The sequence below is a fragment of the Glandiceps talaboti genome, chromosome 22 (assembly GCF_964340395.1).
Source record: "Glandiceps talaboti chromosome 22, keGlaTala1.1, whole genome shotgun sequence".
Taxonomy (NCBI): Eukaryota; Metazoa; Hemichordata; class Enteropneusta; family Spengelidae; genus Glandiceps; species Glandiceps talaboti.
The window spans coordinates 9,761,536-9,778,173 of NC_135570.1; the positions used below are offsets into that span (position 1 = coordinate 9,761,536).

The 16,638-nt window shown below is 35.8% G+C and overlaps 1 protein-coding gene across 3 annotated transcripts in view; it reads right to left on the minus strand.

The window, feature by feature from the left end:
* The window catches only part of LOC144452357 (prosaposin-like), a 27,744-nt gene continuing 11,106 nt past the window's right edge, over positions 1 to 16,638 (minus strand). For all 3 annotated transcript variants that reach the window (XM_078143448.1, XM_078143447.1, XM_078143449.1), the window contains 17 exons: positions 15,696 to 15,818; positions 14,942 to 15,125; positions 14,248 to 14,390; positions 13,289 to 13,369; positions 12,394 to 12,436; positions 11,682 to 11,824; positions 10,583 to 10,660; positions 9,973 to 10,006; positions 9,157 to 9,308; positions 8,057 to 8,134; positions 6,898 to 6,930; positions 5,358 to 5,459; positions 4,474 to 4,651; positions 3,495 to 3,643; positions 2,791 to 2,868; positions 1,595 to 1,696; positions 1 to 1,258 (listed from right to left, as the gene is read on the minus strand). In XM_078143448.1, the coding sequence (XP_077999574.1) occupies positions 1,226 to 1,258; positions 1,595 to 1,696; positions 2,791 to 2,868; positions 3,495 to 3,643; positions 4,474 to 4,651; positions 5,358 to 5,459; positions 6,898 to 6,930; positions 8,057 to 8,134; positions 9,157 to 9,308; positions 9,973 to 10,006; positions 10,583 to 10,660; positions 11,682 to 11,824; positions 12,394 to 12,436; positions 13,289 to 13,369; positions 14,248 to 14,390; positions 14,942 to 15,125; positions 15,696 to 15,818 (1,734 nt within the window). In that variant the 3' untranslated portion in view covers positions 1 to 1,225. The remainder of the gene's footprint in view (positions 1,259 to 1,594; positions 1,697 to 2,790; positions 2,869 to 3,494; positions 3,644 to 4,473; positions 4,652 to 5,357; positions 5,460 to 6,897; positions 6,931 to 8,056; positions 8,135 to 9,156; positions 9,309 to 9,972; positions 10,007 to 10,582; positions 10,661 to 11,681; positions 11,825 to 12,393; positions 12,437 to 13,288; positions 13,370 to 14,247; positions 14,391 to 14,941; positions 15,126 to 15,695; positions 15,819 to 16,638) is intronic.

Below are 16,638 nucleotides of genomic sequence, written 5' to 3' on the forward strand. Positions count from 1 at the left end.
AGGTTTTTTTTACAAATTTTTGGTGTATTTATTATGTTCCAAATACATATACCTGGTGCATCTTGTGATGTACATTGCAAGAGTTGAACAGATGTTTTAAATGCATTCACAATTTCATGTAAAGTTCTGATCAGTCTACACCTGGCTCACTGAATATCTGTAATCACAGACAAGTAAGCCTGTCTCTGCTGTAATTTACCAAATTATTACCACGGTGTTTGACTAGTGTCCAAACTGGATACCATTTTTTACCATATATTTGTTTATCAAACAACTGCATTACATTATGAAAATCGTCAAGAATAATCAAATTTACACCGTCTTGTCAAAATATCTTGATTTCACTTCAACAAAATAATCAATTTTACATCAATTGCATCATTAATATAAAACAAATTACCAAAAATACAGACATGAGTTGTGTGAATCAAAGTCTTACTCTCAAGAAACAAAACTTAACAAAATACTGACACATATTTCCAAAATCTTATCAAAAAAAGTTTCTGAGTCACAAAACCAGAGTAGCAGCAAGTTTAGACTGTAAGATATGTTGTGTCGCTCCATGCTCATCGGTTGACTGATGTGTGAGGGCGCCCTGTTATGGTGTACCTAATTACAGATGAGAGAGAGGGGTTGACTGATGTGTGAGGGTGCCCTGTCATGCTGTACCTTACAGACTACAGTAAGTTCTGTCTTTTGAGTTTTTTATTCTCCTTTGCAGCACACCATAGTTGTTGTTTTAGTGAACAACAAACCATTATGTTTTAAGGTTCAACTGATTTTGTTCTTAAAATAGAGGCTTAAAATTGTACAAACCTGCTGGTGCTGGTGGGCAACATACATTTTATATTTAGCCAAGGATAATAACACTTGTAAAACACTATTCTCAAGGAAATCAACAGTCTCAATTTATCTTTAGCTGCATTTTTTTTCATGGACAACTCCACATACATTCTAAATGCTTACTACTTTGGCCTTTCATACTTCATTTTAATGGATATATATCTACTATGGTTTGCATTGTGACAACATTGTAAATTAGTCTAAGGTGACAAAATAATCAATCAAATAAATGTTTACAATCTAGGTTAGTTTATTTAAAAAAAGAAACATTTTTTAAATGTTTTTGGTGCTTGGATTACAAATTGATACTATCTTAGCTTAGAGGGTAGTATTTGTAATTGATGTTTGATGTATAAGGGTTCATCCCTTGTTATTTGATAATCTACCACACATGCAGCTTGCAGTGCTGGACAGCCTGAAAAAAAGATAGAAAAAACCCACATGAATTTCAACAAATTACTGAAATTAGGCAGTAATGCCGTTACTTAACAAGGATGAGGAGATGGAAATAATGGTAGTATACAACGCCCTCTTGTGGTCATATTGCAAAATGCTAAGAAAGGCTCCATTCAGTACAGGTGTTTGGTTCTGGCTGATAAGCATTGCCAGACACATATATTACAGACATACATTTTGCAAACAATCAAATAGTACATTTATGCTAATCTACTAATTCATTTCACTTAAAAGTTACAGGGTTGATATTAATCTGTAATAACCCCACGCAGAAGTCACTACACGTTATACTTACATTGCACAGTTTAGCATTGGTCTCACTAGCACACCAGAAGGCAGGACCAAACATACACTTATCGGCACCAACTACTAGTTTACCTGGGCACAGACCAATAGCCTACATTCAAGTAAACAATGCAAACATTTGTAAGTCAACATTCTACCCAATGTGTTAAAGTTGAAGTGGTAAAAATCTGCTAAGGTTATACAAGTTTGAGGGTATGTTACGTCGTCTACTTTCAGAATTTATCACATTATAAACAGTGACAATGTGCTGTGCATGGACATTGGCAATTCTCTACACAATGAATTGTGCTGACTTTGCCAGTTCTTAGTAATAAGCCAAATTTAATGCCGAGCCATAATAACTATCGACATCAGATCAGGGCAAAAAACACTAGGGATCCATATGTATCAGAGATTACTTGCACTGTTGCGCAGACATATTGGTGGTGTTAGCACTGCAGTGCAATACCCAAAACATTATTGCCTACCCACACACAAATGATATGCAAATGTGGCATAATCGTTTGTTGAGCATGAAAGTGCACTATTGCACAGTATAATTTTTACTGAAATTTGCTCTTTCAGATAAACATATGTAATTATTACAGAACCCCATTCTGTGTGTATTCCAGTGTAAGTACTCAGGGCTATTTGCACTCGTGCTTGCAGTGTTTTCTGCTGCACTTTCGCTCTCATACTGCTACAGAGAACACTGCAAGCTCTCATGCAAATACCCCAAGTACGCCACCCTGACACTCGCGCATCATGGGGTTCTGTCAAATTGATCGGTACTTGAGAAGTTGCCCAAGTGTCCAGTTTATGATGTCAAAGCAGACAAGTTATCATGCGAGTAACATTCACAGATATAAACAAGCTGATAAAAGTGGCATGATAATCTACATGGGGCATCAACTGTTACTTTGTATCAACTGTTACTTTGTATCAGTTGCATATACCACACCTTTGCACCAAGTTTTTCATTAGCTCACTTCATACAAGCAAGTCAAACACTATTTATTCTATAGCTATACCTCTGTACGAAGTCCTTTCTTAACTCATGGCACACAAACGAAGTAGACACTATATATTCTATAGTTCTATTTTTGTATAAAGTCTTTTCTTAACTCACTGCACACAAACAAAGTAAACACTATATTTTCCACAGTTGTATTTGGTATTTTGTATTAGAGTAAAAAGAAAACTTACATCACAAAGTTCACTTGGAGACAAGCTTTTAAGTAAACTGAACAAGACTGGCCCGTACTGCTGCACTAAGGAATTACACTGTAAGAGAGCAGAACATCAAATAGATTTAGGTATTGTATACAACACAACACAATCATGGTTGTAGGTTTTTTATTCTTTTATATTTATATATAATATCTCCAGACAGTTGTAGATAGAGCAAATACGACACTGGTATTGGAGGCTTCGGTTTACTAAGATAGACACAAACTAAATCTATTGTTCTTCAATGTGGTTGACAACACAAGTGGGTGATAGCAGCTCCTCTGTTGTGTGCGATTCTAATCACCCGGTGATCAAGATAGTGTAAACATTGGAAGTACTAAAACAGTACATTGCAAGTTCATGGAACTCTGTCAATAAAACTCAAATGAAGTGTATGCAGATTATCACACATCTCAACTGCATGTTAATCTACATATACTTCATTTGCATGTGTGTCATCTGCATACATTTGAATACTCCATGGTGACAACAAGCTGATTGGGCAATTATGTGTTGAGATTTTCAAACCATATTAACATTTTTTTGCAATTCTAGTTACAGGCCTATGCTATGAGAGATTGAACGGAATATACAGTAAGTGGCATAAACAGGCTTATGACGTTGCTGCTTCAAAAACTCTCTAGACAAAGAAATAACAAAATAGACTTTGTGTAACTCACCTCATCCTTGACAGAAGCTGGAAGAAGGTTACAGACCTCTTCCAATGCCTGTTCAATCTCTTGTTCAGTGGCATTATTTTTCAACACAGTCAACAAATACTGGCCAACCAGCTTGCAAACCTCACAGGTTGTAGAGTCCTTGACAGCCACTATAGGAATAAAACAACATAACATACATAAATATTAGTGACTCATAGAAATGTGTTACATCACATTTATGATATAATATCTTCAAGTGTATACATGTACCACTTCAGTCTGACAAGTCTAAAATATTATAGTAGCAGCACAGTTACAGCACTGCAGAGCACCAATGCTACAGTAATGCAGTAAAATACTCTTGCACTGATGTAATAACAATGTTACAGTACTGTCACATCACTTCTGAGCCCTAATATTACATCATAGTAACCACAGCCATGTAACTGGTCTGCTCTTGCACCGGTTATAACAGTACTACAGTGCTGTTACAGCATTGCTGAGCATTAATGTTACAGTGCTGTAACTGCAGCTAAGTAACTGGTGTGCATGCTCTTGCAACACTGTTAACACAATGCTACAGTACTGTAACAGCACTTCTGAGCACTAATGTTACAGTGTAGTAACCACAGCCATGTAACTGGTCTGTTCTTGCAACACTGTTACAACAATGCTACAGTGCTGTTACACCACTGCTGAGCACCAATGTTACAGCTCAGTAACTACAGCCATGCAACTGGCTTGTTCAGACAATGCTACAGTACTGTTGAGTACCAATGTTATCAGGCAGTAACCACAGCAGTGTAACCGGTCTGAGTCTATAAAACACTGTTACAATAGTGCTACAGCACTGTAACAGCCCAGATACATGCATGTAACAACACTGTAGATTTTATGCAAAACAAATGAGTTAATCCTAATCTGAAGTGGGTCTTTAATACCACAATCATATGTTTCTAATCAACAGCTGACATTGAAAGACATGTCAATCAATCCTCACCTTTGACCTTTTGAGCTGTGCACAGTCCAAGCTCAGAGCAGACTTGTTTGGGATCCAACTGTTGTACCAATAATTTGAGAATTTCTGGACCATACTCATCAATCAAAGCTGTGCATTCAGTACCAAGAGAGCTTGGCAATGCACTGCACACTTTGTCAAGAACTGCGATAATTTCACTCTGAGAAACAAAAACACAATCAGTATTTTACTGCATGCAATAATACATAGTTCTTTTAGATCACATGGATGGTAAGCAGGTAACTGTAACACACAACAAGGATATATAATGAGCACTGTGGGTAATCTATGCAAATAAAGGAAATTCAAACTGCCATAAAGCATTCTTACAGACTCAGAGGTCTTGTTTTGACCCAAATTTTTTTCCGCACAAAATATGTGAAACCGTTTTTGAATACTTAACGATTGCATTTATGTAAAAAAAAACCCCAAAACTCTGACAATATTCGTGTTGTATTTATGTCGTATGGAAACAGACCCAAGGGTTGTAAACATGTAAAATCTACCTGAGTTCCCCAGTCATTTTACCAGGGTGCCCCACTGTTTTTGTTAAGGGCTGTAAGCAGGTACGTAACAGTTTCCCTGTCATTTTACCAGGGTTCCCTACCAGTATTTTTGTTAAGAGCAATAAGCAGGTAAGAGTTTCCTTGTCATTTTACCAGGTTCCCCACTAATATTATGGTATAACGTATAGGAAACTATGTCTGTTTTACTATATTGCCCCTTTCTGTTACCAGGGTTTCTAAACCTTAGCACAAACACTTACAACATCCGTCATCACAACTGGCCATAGTTTGACACTTGTCCCATGAATAATAACTATAAGGACACAAAGAAATACTGTTATGTCAAAGTACTATACTTACTGCAGTTGAGTTTTGATCAATAAAACCATCAATGTAATTCATAGCAAGCTCACAAACAGCACAGGTAGTAGGGTTCTTTAGTGGTGTCTTCTTAAGAACAAGCTGTACAAACACAAATTAATTAACATGTTCAAAATTCATAATTATCAAATCACATAGGTGATATTGAAGAGCCATCATTATTATTAAACAAACTGCATTCTAAACAAACCGACAAAGTAACCGTATCGAACCACGACAATGCCCTGGGCGTGGCACTAGTCCAGACACCCCTCCCTTACAATGGTTGAAACTAGGCTTACTGAAACAAAAAGTATTGGGTCCATGCTTGAGTGCGGGCAATGATGCAATTCACTATAGTATGTTAAAACCCTGAGATCAAAAAATTCTCGGGGGGGGGGGGGGGAACTCTGGAAAACCATAGTCACCTACCATTGGCTTATAAATAGCTAATTACATATGAATGAGTTATGTGGTACTCTGCACTTGTGCGAAAAAGAAAACTAGAAGAAGGAAAACAAGACTTGACTAAAATCAGTGGTGACCATGTTCCCTTTTAACAGCTCCCAACAAGAGCGCCCTCAACATGCCACTCTCAATACATTGTGACTCTAGAAATTACATAGTTCTATGGTGGACATATTCATGTAATGTTTACAAGTAAATATGTCCTGTACGATAAATTTCCATCAAGAAGCATAATGTACATGTATATAGAAATCAAGTGTAAGTTTACAACATGTGGGTTGGATATTGTGTATTTCAAGTATCTGTCTTTCCACTCTCCAACAGCTATAAGTGGGGACATGATCATATATGGTAAAATACTCCTTGGAACAAATTTCACTGAAAATCTTAGTTCTTCAAATGTCTCCATATGGAAACTTAATTCTGGTCATTTTGAAATAATTAAAACATTTTTGGAGATTTGCCATCCTGTTTTAAAAGAAACTGATTGTATTGGATTCTAAAATGGTTAAATTTGCCAACATTTTGACCTCTATGTCACATAGGGTGACCGTTTTTTTTTTCAAATTTAAAAAAAAATAATATTTTAACTGAGAATGAGTTGGAGTTTCCTTGTTTGTTTGTTTTTTCAAAAAAAAGGTTATTTCTGGGACACATTTGACAAACCAAGTCTGTGTTTGTACCTCAATACATTGCAAAAAATTAAAAAATGTGTCAAAAGGTTTGTTATTGTATGTACAATAATAAAGATTTTACAAGTTTATTAATCTTTTGCAATTTACTGAGCTAATAATGACTTGGTATATGTTGTTTCATATTGATTTTCAAGTAGGAAGCCATGATAAAGTTGTGTTATAAATTAAAAATCCAAAATAAATACATAATCCTCATCCATATGGCAACTTTAAGAGAGAAATACTGGTAAATACATGGACGATCAGTTAACTGTTACAGAACTGTCTAGTAAAATGAATATTTTGGATATGTCAAGAGCCATGTAAAGGTAGCAGATGGAAAGACAGACAATTGCAAATCAAGGAAAAGTACCAGAAAAAATTCAATATCAACTTACAGGTGATTTAGTTGAGCTGCATAGTCCAAGTGCCTAAATATGGATGTGAAACAGTGAAAATAGGGTCAGAATCTATCATCATGAAGAGCTTAACTAAAAAATGTGTTTATGTGCATCAATGTGCCTACATACATACATGTGTGTGTGCAGGGGTGGGGGTGGGTGGGTGGGTGGGTGGGGGTATGTTTGTGTGTGTGTTTCTGTGTGTGTGGTGTGTGTGTGTTTCTGTGTGTATGAGTGTTTCTGTGTGTGTGGTGTGTGTGTGTTTCTGTGTGTATGAGTGTTTCTGTATGTGTGGGTGGATGTATGCATGTATGTGTGGCTGTGTGTGTGCGTGCATGTGTGCGTGTATGTGTATGTGTGTATGAGTGTGTGTGCATGCGTGTGTATGTGTGTATGTGTGTGAATGTGTATGTGTATGTCTGTGTCTGTGTGTGTACGTACGTACGTACGTGCATGTGTATGTGTGTGTATGTGTGTATGTGTATATATATGTGTGTATGTATGTATGTGTGTGTATGTATGTATGTATGTATGTATGTGTGTGTATGTATGTATGTATGTATGTGTGTGTATCTATGTGTGTATGTATGTATGTATGTATGTGTGTATGTATGTATGTGTATGTATGTATGTGTGTATGTATGTGTGTATGTATGTGTGTGTGTGTGTGTGTGTGTGTGTGTGTGTGTGTGTGTGTGTGTGTGTGTGTGTGTGTGTGTGTGTGCAAAAGTTATAGCTACAACAGTCTCTAATAAAAGGCAAAAAAAATTGATCTCAGAAAATAGGGTAGGTAGGTTGGGATTTCATTTTATTTTCTTTTTCTTTTTAATTGACCCCAAAACAAACAAAATGTTGGTCAGAATACTCCTGTGATAGTTTGATGAAATATGTACAGATATCACTGGGGAAAGAAAACATACATACATGAAGGTCAAGAAGACAAAGAATTTCTTAACTTTTTGTCATTTTATTTACATTTTTAAAAAAAAATTTAGGGTCAGCAAATTAAACTAGATGTAGTCAGAAACACGCATTTTTTTTAAATATGCCTAAGTAAGTAAAATCACTGTTTAATCCTTGTCAAACAACTTTTAAAATTCATGAAAGAAAAAAATTATCTTCATTCATAGTGTAATTATTTATAGTAATGACTGACCTTACAAACGTCATCTGGTGTCATCGTGTCAAGTAATTGTATTATGAGAGGGAAGTACTGCTTGACAAGGGTTGTACACTGTAAGCAATCAAAGTACCATACATATTACAGTAATTGTATTATGAGATGGAAGTACTGCTTGACAAGTGTTGTACACTGTAAGCAATCAAAGTACCATACATATTACAGCAATTGTATTATGAGATGGAAGTACTGCTTGACAAGTGTTGTACACTGTAAGCAATCAAAGTACCATACATATTACAGCAATTGTATTATGATAGGGAAGTACTGCTTGACAAGGGTTGTACACTGTAAGCAATCAAAGTACCATACATATTACAGTAATTGTGTTATGAGAGGGAAGTACTGCTTGACAAGGGTTGTACACTGTAAGCAATCAAAGTACCATACATATTACAGTAATTGTATTATGAGAGGGAAGTACTGCTTGACAAGGGTTGTACACTGTAAGCAATCAAAGTACCATACATATTACAGTTATTGTGTTATGAGAAGGAAGTACTGCTTGACAAGGGTTGTACACTGTAAGCAATCAAAGTACCATACATATTACAGTTATTGTATTATGAGAAGGACGTACTGCTTGACAAGGGTTGTACACTGTAAGCAATCAAAGTACCATACATATTACAGTAATTGTATTATGAGAGGGACGTACTGCTTGACAAGGGTTGTACACTGTAAGCAATCAAAGTACCATACATATTACAGTAATTGTGTTATGACAGGGAAGTATACTGTTATACTGGGGATGTACATTGTCACCTATCACAACAAAATGCACATTTTGTAACTTAGCATTTCATTTCTAACTGGTTTATAAAACGATTAACCTTTTTTTTTAAATGTCGGTGTATACATTTGTGGTGTGTTTTATTGCCTTAATTTTTCTAAAACACTGTCAACTGAAAATACAACATCCATTTGTAGATGGTGTAAGTTGCAATTTCTTGTGTCAAACAATTTTCTTGTTTTTTTTCTTCATTTTATCTACCCATCATGCTACATATTCTTCACATATCATTAATACACCAATAAACTGAGAGGGGATATTTTGAGGGAATATAATACTTTACCTCATCACTAATGGAGGCTGGAAGTGCACTGCACAGTTGTTCAAGTGCATTTTCAATTTCTGCTTCAGTAGAGTTGCTTTTAAGGGCTGTTAAGGCATACTGAGCAACTAGTTTGCACACATCACAATACTGATCATCCTTCACTGGAGAAACTACAAGGCAAACAAACAAATGAATATCAAAGTCAATTTGTAGACACCACAGATGCATTTGAATGCTTTGTTCTTAGCATGAGAACAAAGTGAATGCCAAAGATAACAGTGTATGTTTGGCAACACTTCCACAGATTACATAAACAACATTTTTGTCCTACTTGGAATAGACAACAAGATGTCTTGAAAGCTCCGATCCAGTACCTTCTGCATTGGGCAACCAGTGTGAGAATGATATGCAAGAGGAAATGAAAGGCTGCTCTTGGTCTTTGTGACTGTTTGTATGACAAGAACAGTGTACCTAGACACACACCTAATACTACATAACACGTCAAAATATGTAGTAGAGTGCCACCAATTATCGGAGTGTGGTTCTGAATATTAAAATTGTAAAATAGATATTGCTGCCTTTATGAGTAGTGATAGTTGATCTTCCAGTGGTTTATAAAACCATATTTTTACTTTTTTGAGATAGAAATTATGAAACCGAATTACAGACTACAAACCAAAAAGGTATAAATGTTTACAATGCACTGGTTTAATTTTGAGATATGTGCAGAATTTACATAAACCTAAATCACAGGAAGAACTTAGGTGATCTTGGACTATGCCTGTGACAAGTGTTGCCATGGTTATGACCCAAGATGACTTCAATAACCCCTACCTTTGACGCTGCTGGAGCTGCACAGTCCAAGGACCTATAGAACAAGAGTAGAGATTTATTGTTACTGTAACAAAAAGGTGTACTGACCAAAAATATTTATCAGCTTGGTAGATCAAATGATTTACAAAGGTTATAACCCACAAGCAGTTCAAAGTTTTTTAGCATTGAGCTTTCGATCTGTCTTGGTCTATGATCCTCATCAGAATGACAAATTCCATAGTTACAGCTGACCACCAGGTGGCAGTATGATCTGTCTTGGTCGATGAGCCTCATCAGAATGACAAATTCCATAGTTACAGTTGACCACTAGGTGGCGGTATGATCTGTCTTGGTCTATGATCCTCATCAGAATAACACATTCCATATTTACAGCTGACCACCAGGTGGCGGTATGATCTGTCTTGGTCTATGATCCTCATCAGAATAACAAATTCCATAGTTACAGCTGACCACCAGGTGGCGGTATGATCAGCTGATTATAGATTTTAGGTAGCAAAGATGTATCATTTTTTGGGAAAATGTTGCTACATATATTTTAACAATGAAATTACAAATGGTAAATAATTTTAGATTTGATGCTAAAATACATCATTTGAATCTATTCACCTACCTGGCATATCTGATCTGGTGAGAGCTGATCCAATAATTGGAACACAATAGGTCCATACTCTGCAACCAGTGAGGTGCACTGTGAACAGAATTATACCTATGTTAGATGTATTTACAGCAGGACTGTTACACTACTGTGATTATTAAATATACCTATGTTAGATGTATTTACAGCAGGACTGTTACACTACTGTGATTATTTAATATACCTATGTTAGATGTCTTTACAGCAGGACTGTTACACTACTGTGATTATTTAATATACCTATGTTAGATGTCTTTACAGCAGGACTGTTACACTACTGTGATTATTTAATATACCTATGTTAGATGTCTTTACAGCAGGACTGTTACACTACTGTGATTATTTAATATATGTATGTTAGATGTGTTTACAACAGGACTGTTACACTACTGTGATTATTTAATATGCCATATTCTGCTGGGGTGGGGTATTTGCACTTGTGCTCGCAGTGCTTTCTGTTGCCCTTTCACTTGAAAGTACGCCAACAAACAACACTGCCAGTATGTGTGCAAATACCCTAAGTATACCACACTGGCACTCACACATCATGGGTTGTCATATTATTTGTATTTTGGTGATTGTTTCATACACCATGATGTTCACCTACCATGGGGAAAGTTTTAGTCCTTATTTTTCATAATCAGTTTCTTAAGCAATACTTAGCAAATTCACCACAAAATAGTGCCAATGGAATTGTAGCATAACTGTAAAGTTTGTGATCATTTAACAAAAATTGTTATCTGCATCCTTCTTGTTACCATGCAATATACACCATCATTTTAGTTTTGCTATATGCAGTTTCTAAGTTGCCAGGTAACTATATATGATTTTTTACAATATTCATCTACTTGCCAAACTATTCCTATTGTTATCTTTGACATATAAACTATCATAAGGTTGTTGCTATGGGCATGGTCTTGTTGCTATGTAGAAATGTATTCACTTCTTTGGATATATATCCACTTGCCTAACCAACCCTATTGGTATCTTTGCAATATACACATCCATTTGGCTGTTGCTATGGGCATGGTCTAGTTGCTAGGCAAACATGAGATCATATTTGCTAAAAACTTACCTCGTCTTTGATACTTGCTGGCAGGATAGCACAGACTTGATCTAGAGCTTGTTCAATTTCTTGTTGTGTGGCATTCTTTTCCAGGACTGTGAGGAGATACTGACCAACAAACTTACACAGTTGGCATGTTGTGTCATCTTTTACTGGAGGAAATAAACAACAGATACCATTAGTAACTGGTGTTTAGATTATAGTGGATACACATGTAGACATCAACCATCAACTTTTACCCATCTGCAATTCGATTTTTAAGCGAGTCCTGATGTTCACTTTTATCTTAGTTGTTTTTGTATCCATCTTTTTGTCTTCTTTTTATATTGATTTTAGGAGCAACAATGAATAGCGACATTCCAATGTTTTAATACATACAACAATAAAGTATCAGAATGAGAACCTGAATTATGGATGGGGTGGAGGGTAATCAACAGTTCAATAGGGAGTCAGCAATACCAGTGTGGTGAGGCTTTCTTGTATACAGAGTCACTTTTCTTGAATGTCTGACATCAGATATACAATGTACAATCATAGTTATTATGGAGCACAGACAGATGGAACCCATTCATAAATGCCCTCTGGTGTTGAGTGGAAAGGGTGGGGTGCTATAAAATGGCAAAAATGGGTCACAGTAGCACTCACAGAGTTAAGGAGCAATTCTTGAACACTTATTGCCACTTTTACAGTTTTGCAAATATCAAACTTAAAGGATACTTACCACCAACATTGTGAACTTGGTTGGAAGTACAAAGTCCAATTAACTAGAGAATATGGGAAAATAACAACAACAACAAAATTGGTATAATTGATAAACAGTGGCCATTAAACGTCAATGATACAATATCCAGATTTCTGCTAGGGAGTCTGCAGGCTCTGCTCCTAAAACACCCTAGTAGCTTGAATTGTATTCTGTACATTGTTTGTAGTCAATCTACTTACAGTGTTCTAGTCAATATGACGTAAAGGCAGCAATTTGAGTACATGCCTTTGCTATCACTTGTAGAGAGATATTCATTATACAGAATAATTTATACTTATCAATGTATTGATTTTGGTACTCAAAGATTTGTTTGGAGGGCTTCCTACTGCAAGTTCATCCTCTTCATTTCAGTCTTATGAAAGTATGGCCAGAGAGAAATCTTACCCTGTGAACCACACTGTGGCAGTCACTCATCACAGGGGTTTATTTTGGCATTCACTTTGGATTATGGTATGTACAAACCATGACAAGATTTAACACATTTCATACATACATACATACATACATACATACATACATACATACATACATACATACATACATACATACATACATACATACATACATACATACATACATACATACATACATACATACATACATACATACATACATACATACATACATACATAGATACATACATAGATACATACATAGATACATACATACATACATACATACATACATACACACATACATACATACATACACACAGACACACACATACATACACACACACACACACACACACACACACACATATACACATACACATACACATATGCATACGCATACAGCCATCAATTTTTTATAAATACATGACATGACAATCATATTCAAATAAACTTCTTACTTCACAGACTTTGAGAGGATCCAAGAGCTGTTCAAGCAATTCTGGGATGGCCATACCATACTGGGTGATGATGTCATTACACTGCAAATCAAAGTGGATATACAAGTCTATGAGATCAAAGTTGTCTAATTTGTGAGCCAAAACATTATCAATGTATATAATGAACTATTTTTTCTGTTATTCCACAGGGGTGGGGAACAGAGAGAAATGGGTGGACTATACAATGAAAGAGCATGGACGATGACTTTACGATATTCTGTGCTTTCAACAAGTGGCTGCTATCAGGGTTTTGCTTTACCCCCAACTACTGTTAAAAAGAGTTAATTTGAAATGTTGGTGATTTTACAACTTTTAAGAACTGTACATCTGCAATGTTTAGCCTTCATTGCTAATCATTTATTGTAAATGAGCCATTACCATTTGAAGGGACCATATGGATGAGGATTGAGTAATTATTTTTGTATTTTTAATTTTTAAATTGGGAAATCAATGTGAAACAGCATTTACCTCGTCTGAGTTGTAACTCAATACTTTGCAAAAAGCTAAAATATGTGTAAAAAGTTTGTTATTGTATGTGCAATAACAAACACATTCATTAATCTTTTGTCATTTATTGAGGTACAAACAAGGACTTGGCATATGTTGTTTCACATTGATTTTTCAAGTAGGAAGCCATGATAACAATTGTTTTATAAATGAAATATTCAAAAATAAATACCTAATCCTCATCCATATGGTCACTTTGAAGTATAAAACTGTAACAATGCTATGACAGGGATAAGTACAAAACAGTCTCATATTGTGCGTTCAGTGGATGGACAGTACAAAATAGCTTTTATTACTGGCACATGTACAGCCTTTACATACACAAACCAACAATGAAATCTTTTTATGTTCTGGGCTATGTTGCAAGAATGACACAGAGTCATATTTTGAGTGGATATGATTATTTCACTTACCTGTCCTTTGAGGCTGTCTGGTAGAATGTTACAGAATTCATGAAGACCTTGTACAATTTTTTGTTTGGTTTGGTTCTTATCAATGAAAGAATCCAGATACTGTACTACTAACTCACACAGACTACATTCAGTGTCTTTAAGATCTACAGAGAAATAGACATGATATGACACTGGTAATCCAGTCTTCGGTGTACTAAGATAGGTGCAAACTAAAGCTATTGTTTTTCGATGTGGTAGATTACACAGTGGGTGATGGAAGTTCTTTACTTTCCTTGGACAAATACAATATATACATTGATTGGTTGGTTGGTTGGTTGGTTGGTTGGTTGATTGGTTGGTTGGTGGTGGTGGTGGTGGTTAAATAATTCTGGTTATTGTTGCCATACTGATAGTAATCTTGTCAAGAGTGAATTCCTTAAACTAATGGACTGCAAACAGGAAATTGAGAATACAGCACCCTTACTCAAATTGGGGGCATTATCACCTCCTAGTACTGTTTCATAAGAGCTTTGTCCCTTGGTATTCTATAGAAGTGTAAATCAGAGATGTTTTTTGTATTGTTCAGACATCGAGGAAAGCACCAGTGCTCTATGATTAACAGGGTAACCTATACCATGTATACCCCCAAGGTACACACTGACAGGAAGTAGAGCGCCACCACTGTAAATTTTGCAAAGGCCTATTTAATACATACCTCTAAAACTCTTCTGGTTAGCAGTACACAGTCCTAGTTTGGTGCAAATTTCATTGGGACTGAGTTTAAGGACCAAAAGGTTGATGATTTGTACTCCATAATCATCAATAAATGTCTTGCATTCTCCACGGATTGTGTCTGGTAATATGGTACATACTTTATCCACTACAGAGATGATCTCAGACTGTGAGGTAAACACGACATATAAAACATTTTATTACACCTCGACGTTCTTCCGAAGGCTGTGATTGGTCAGACTCGTATCACGTGACCGATTTTAACTGGGCTATTGCCCACAAGGTGATATAAACATTATAAAGCACCATACATAATATATAAGCCATCGGTCTTTGTCAAACTCTCTGTAACACAGTGTTGAAGGATTTCAGAAATTGTAGTGAACCATAAACTTTCTTTTGGTCTAAAACTACTTAGTTCAGCTGTTGCCATGACTATAGTCATAGTTGTTCATATAGACTTTCTTTGGTTCATGTTCTGAAACACTTGCACTTCTTGATATAAACTTTTTCATACCTACAGGTAAACGCCATCTGAATATCCCAATCTGACCTGATTTTAATATTGGGTTACAAATCTTTTGACCAGAAATAATATCATTTCAAATCAAATTTGCATGCCGTAGGTCAGCTTATCTGATCATGTTTTCACTTGAGGCATACCGCAATAAACAATCTTAAGTATATTTGCGCAAATAAAAGTAAATTAAGTAGTAACATCTCACTACACTACTTACAATGGTGGAGTTTTGTGTGATAAGGGAGTCAATTTCTTGCATTGCTAGGGTACACACAGCACACTCAATAGAGCTTTTCTGGGCAACCTTCTTTGCTGGTTTGATGTCTACGATAGGGACAGTCTGAAAAATGGACAAGAATAAACTTTATTTTAACACAGCTGATCTACCTTCAAATTTCATTTTTGTGATTATCAGATACACACTTAGTCTGCAAATTCACATACGTATTTCAATCAACCTTTCTGTTGATTCAAGAGTGTGTGTGTTTGTGAAAATTACTCCTCTAGTACATGTACTGACTTTGTGCAGACACAACATAACAAAATTAGTCATGATAAAATAATCAAAATATAATTATTAGCATGTATATAATAGCTGAAACAATCAAAATTGGAAAGAAAATGATATTCACTTTTGAATAACTTATCTTGCAAAAGAGAGATGAGAAAGATAAACTGTAAATAACTCATGAGAGATAACAAGTTGATAGACTGACAGACAAGCTAATAGACAGACCAGACAGACAGACAGACAGACAGACAGACTGACAGACAGGTTGAGTGACAAGCGCATTGTGCAAGCTAACAGGAACATGATGTATGAGAATGAATTACAGTGGCCATATTTAACGATAAAATGTCTGTGTGTCACATGTCATATCACTTCATGGTTACCACTCTGTATTATCAGACCTGTGGACTGAAAACTGACAGTGTGTATAACCTGTAGCACAATAAACAGCAGATAAGAGCTGGACTGTTCAGTAGTGTTGGTTCTACATTGCCATTCAGTCTCAAACAGAAACAAACCCTTTGTGCCTAAATTACTACAAAATCTTTTTGCTTACAAAGAAATGCCTATCTAATATAATCTCTGATATATCCAAATCTTGTGACATGTGTACACCTGTAAATTTGGTACATATTCACTTGTTAACAAT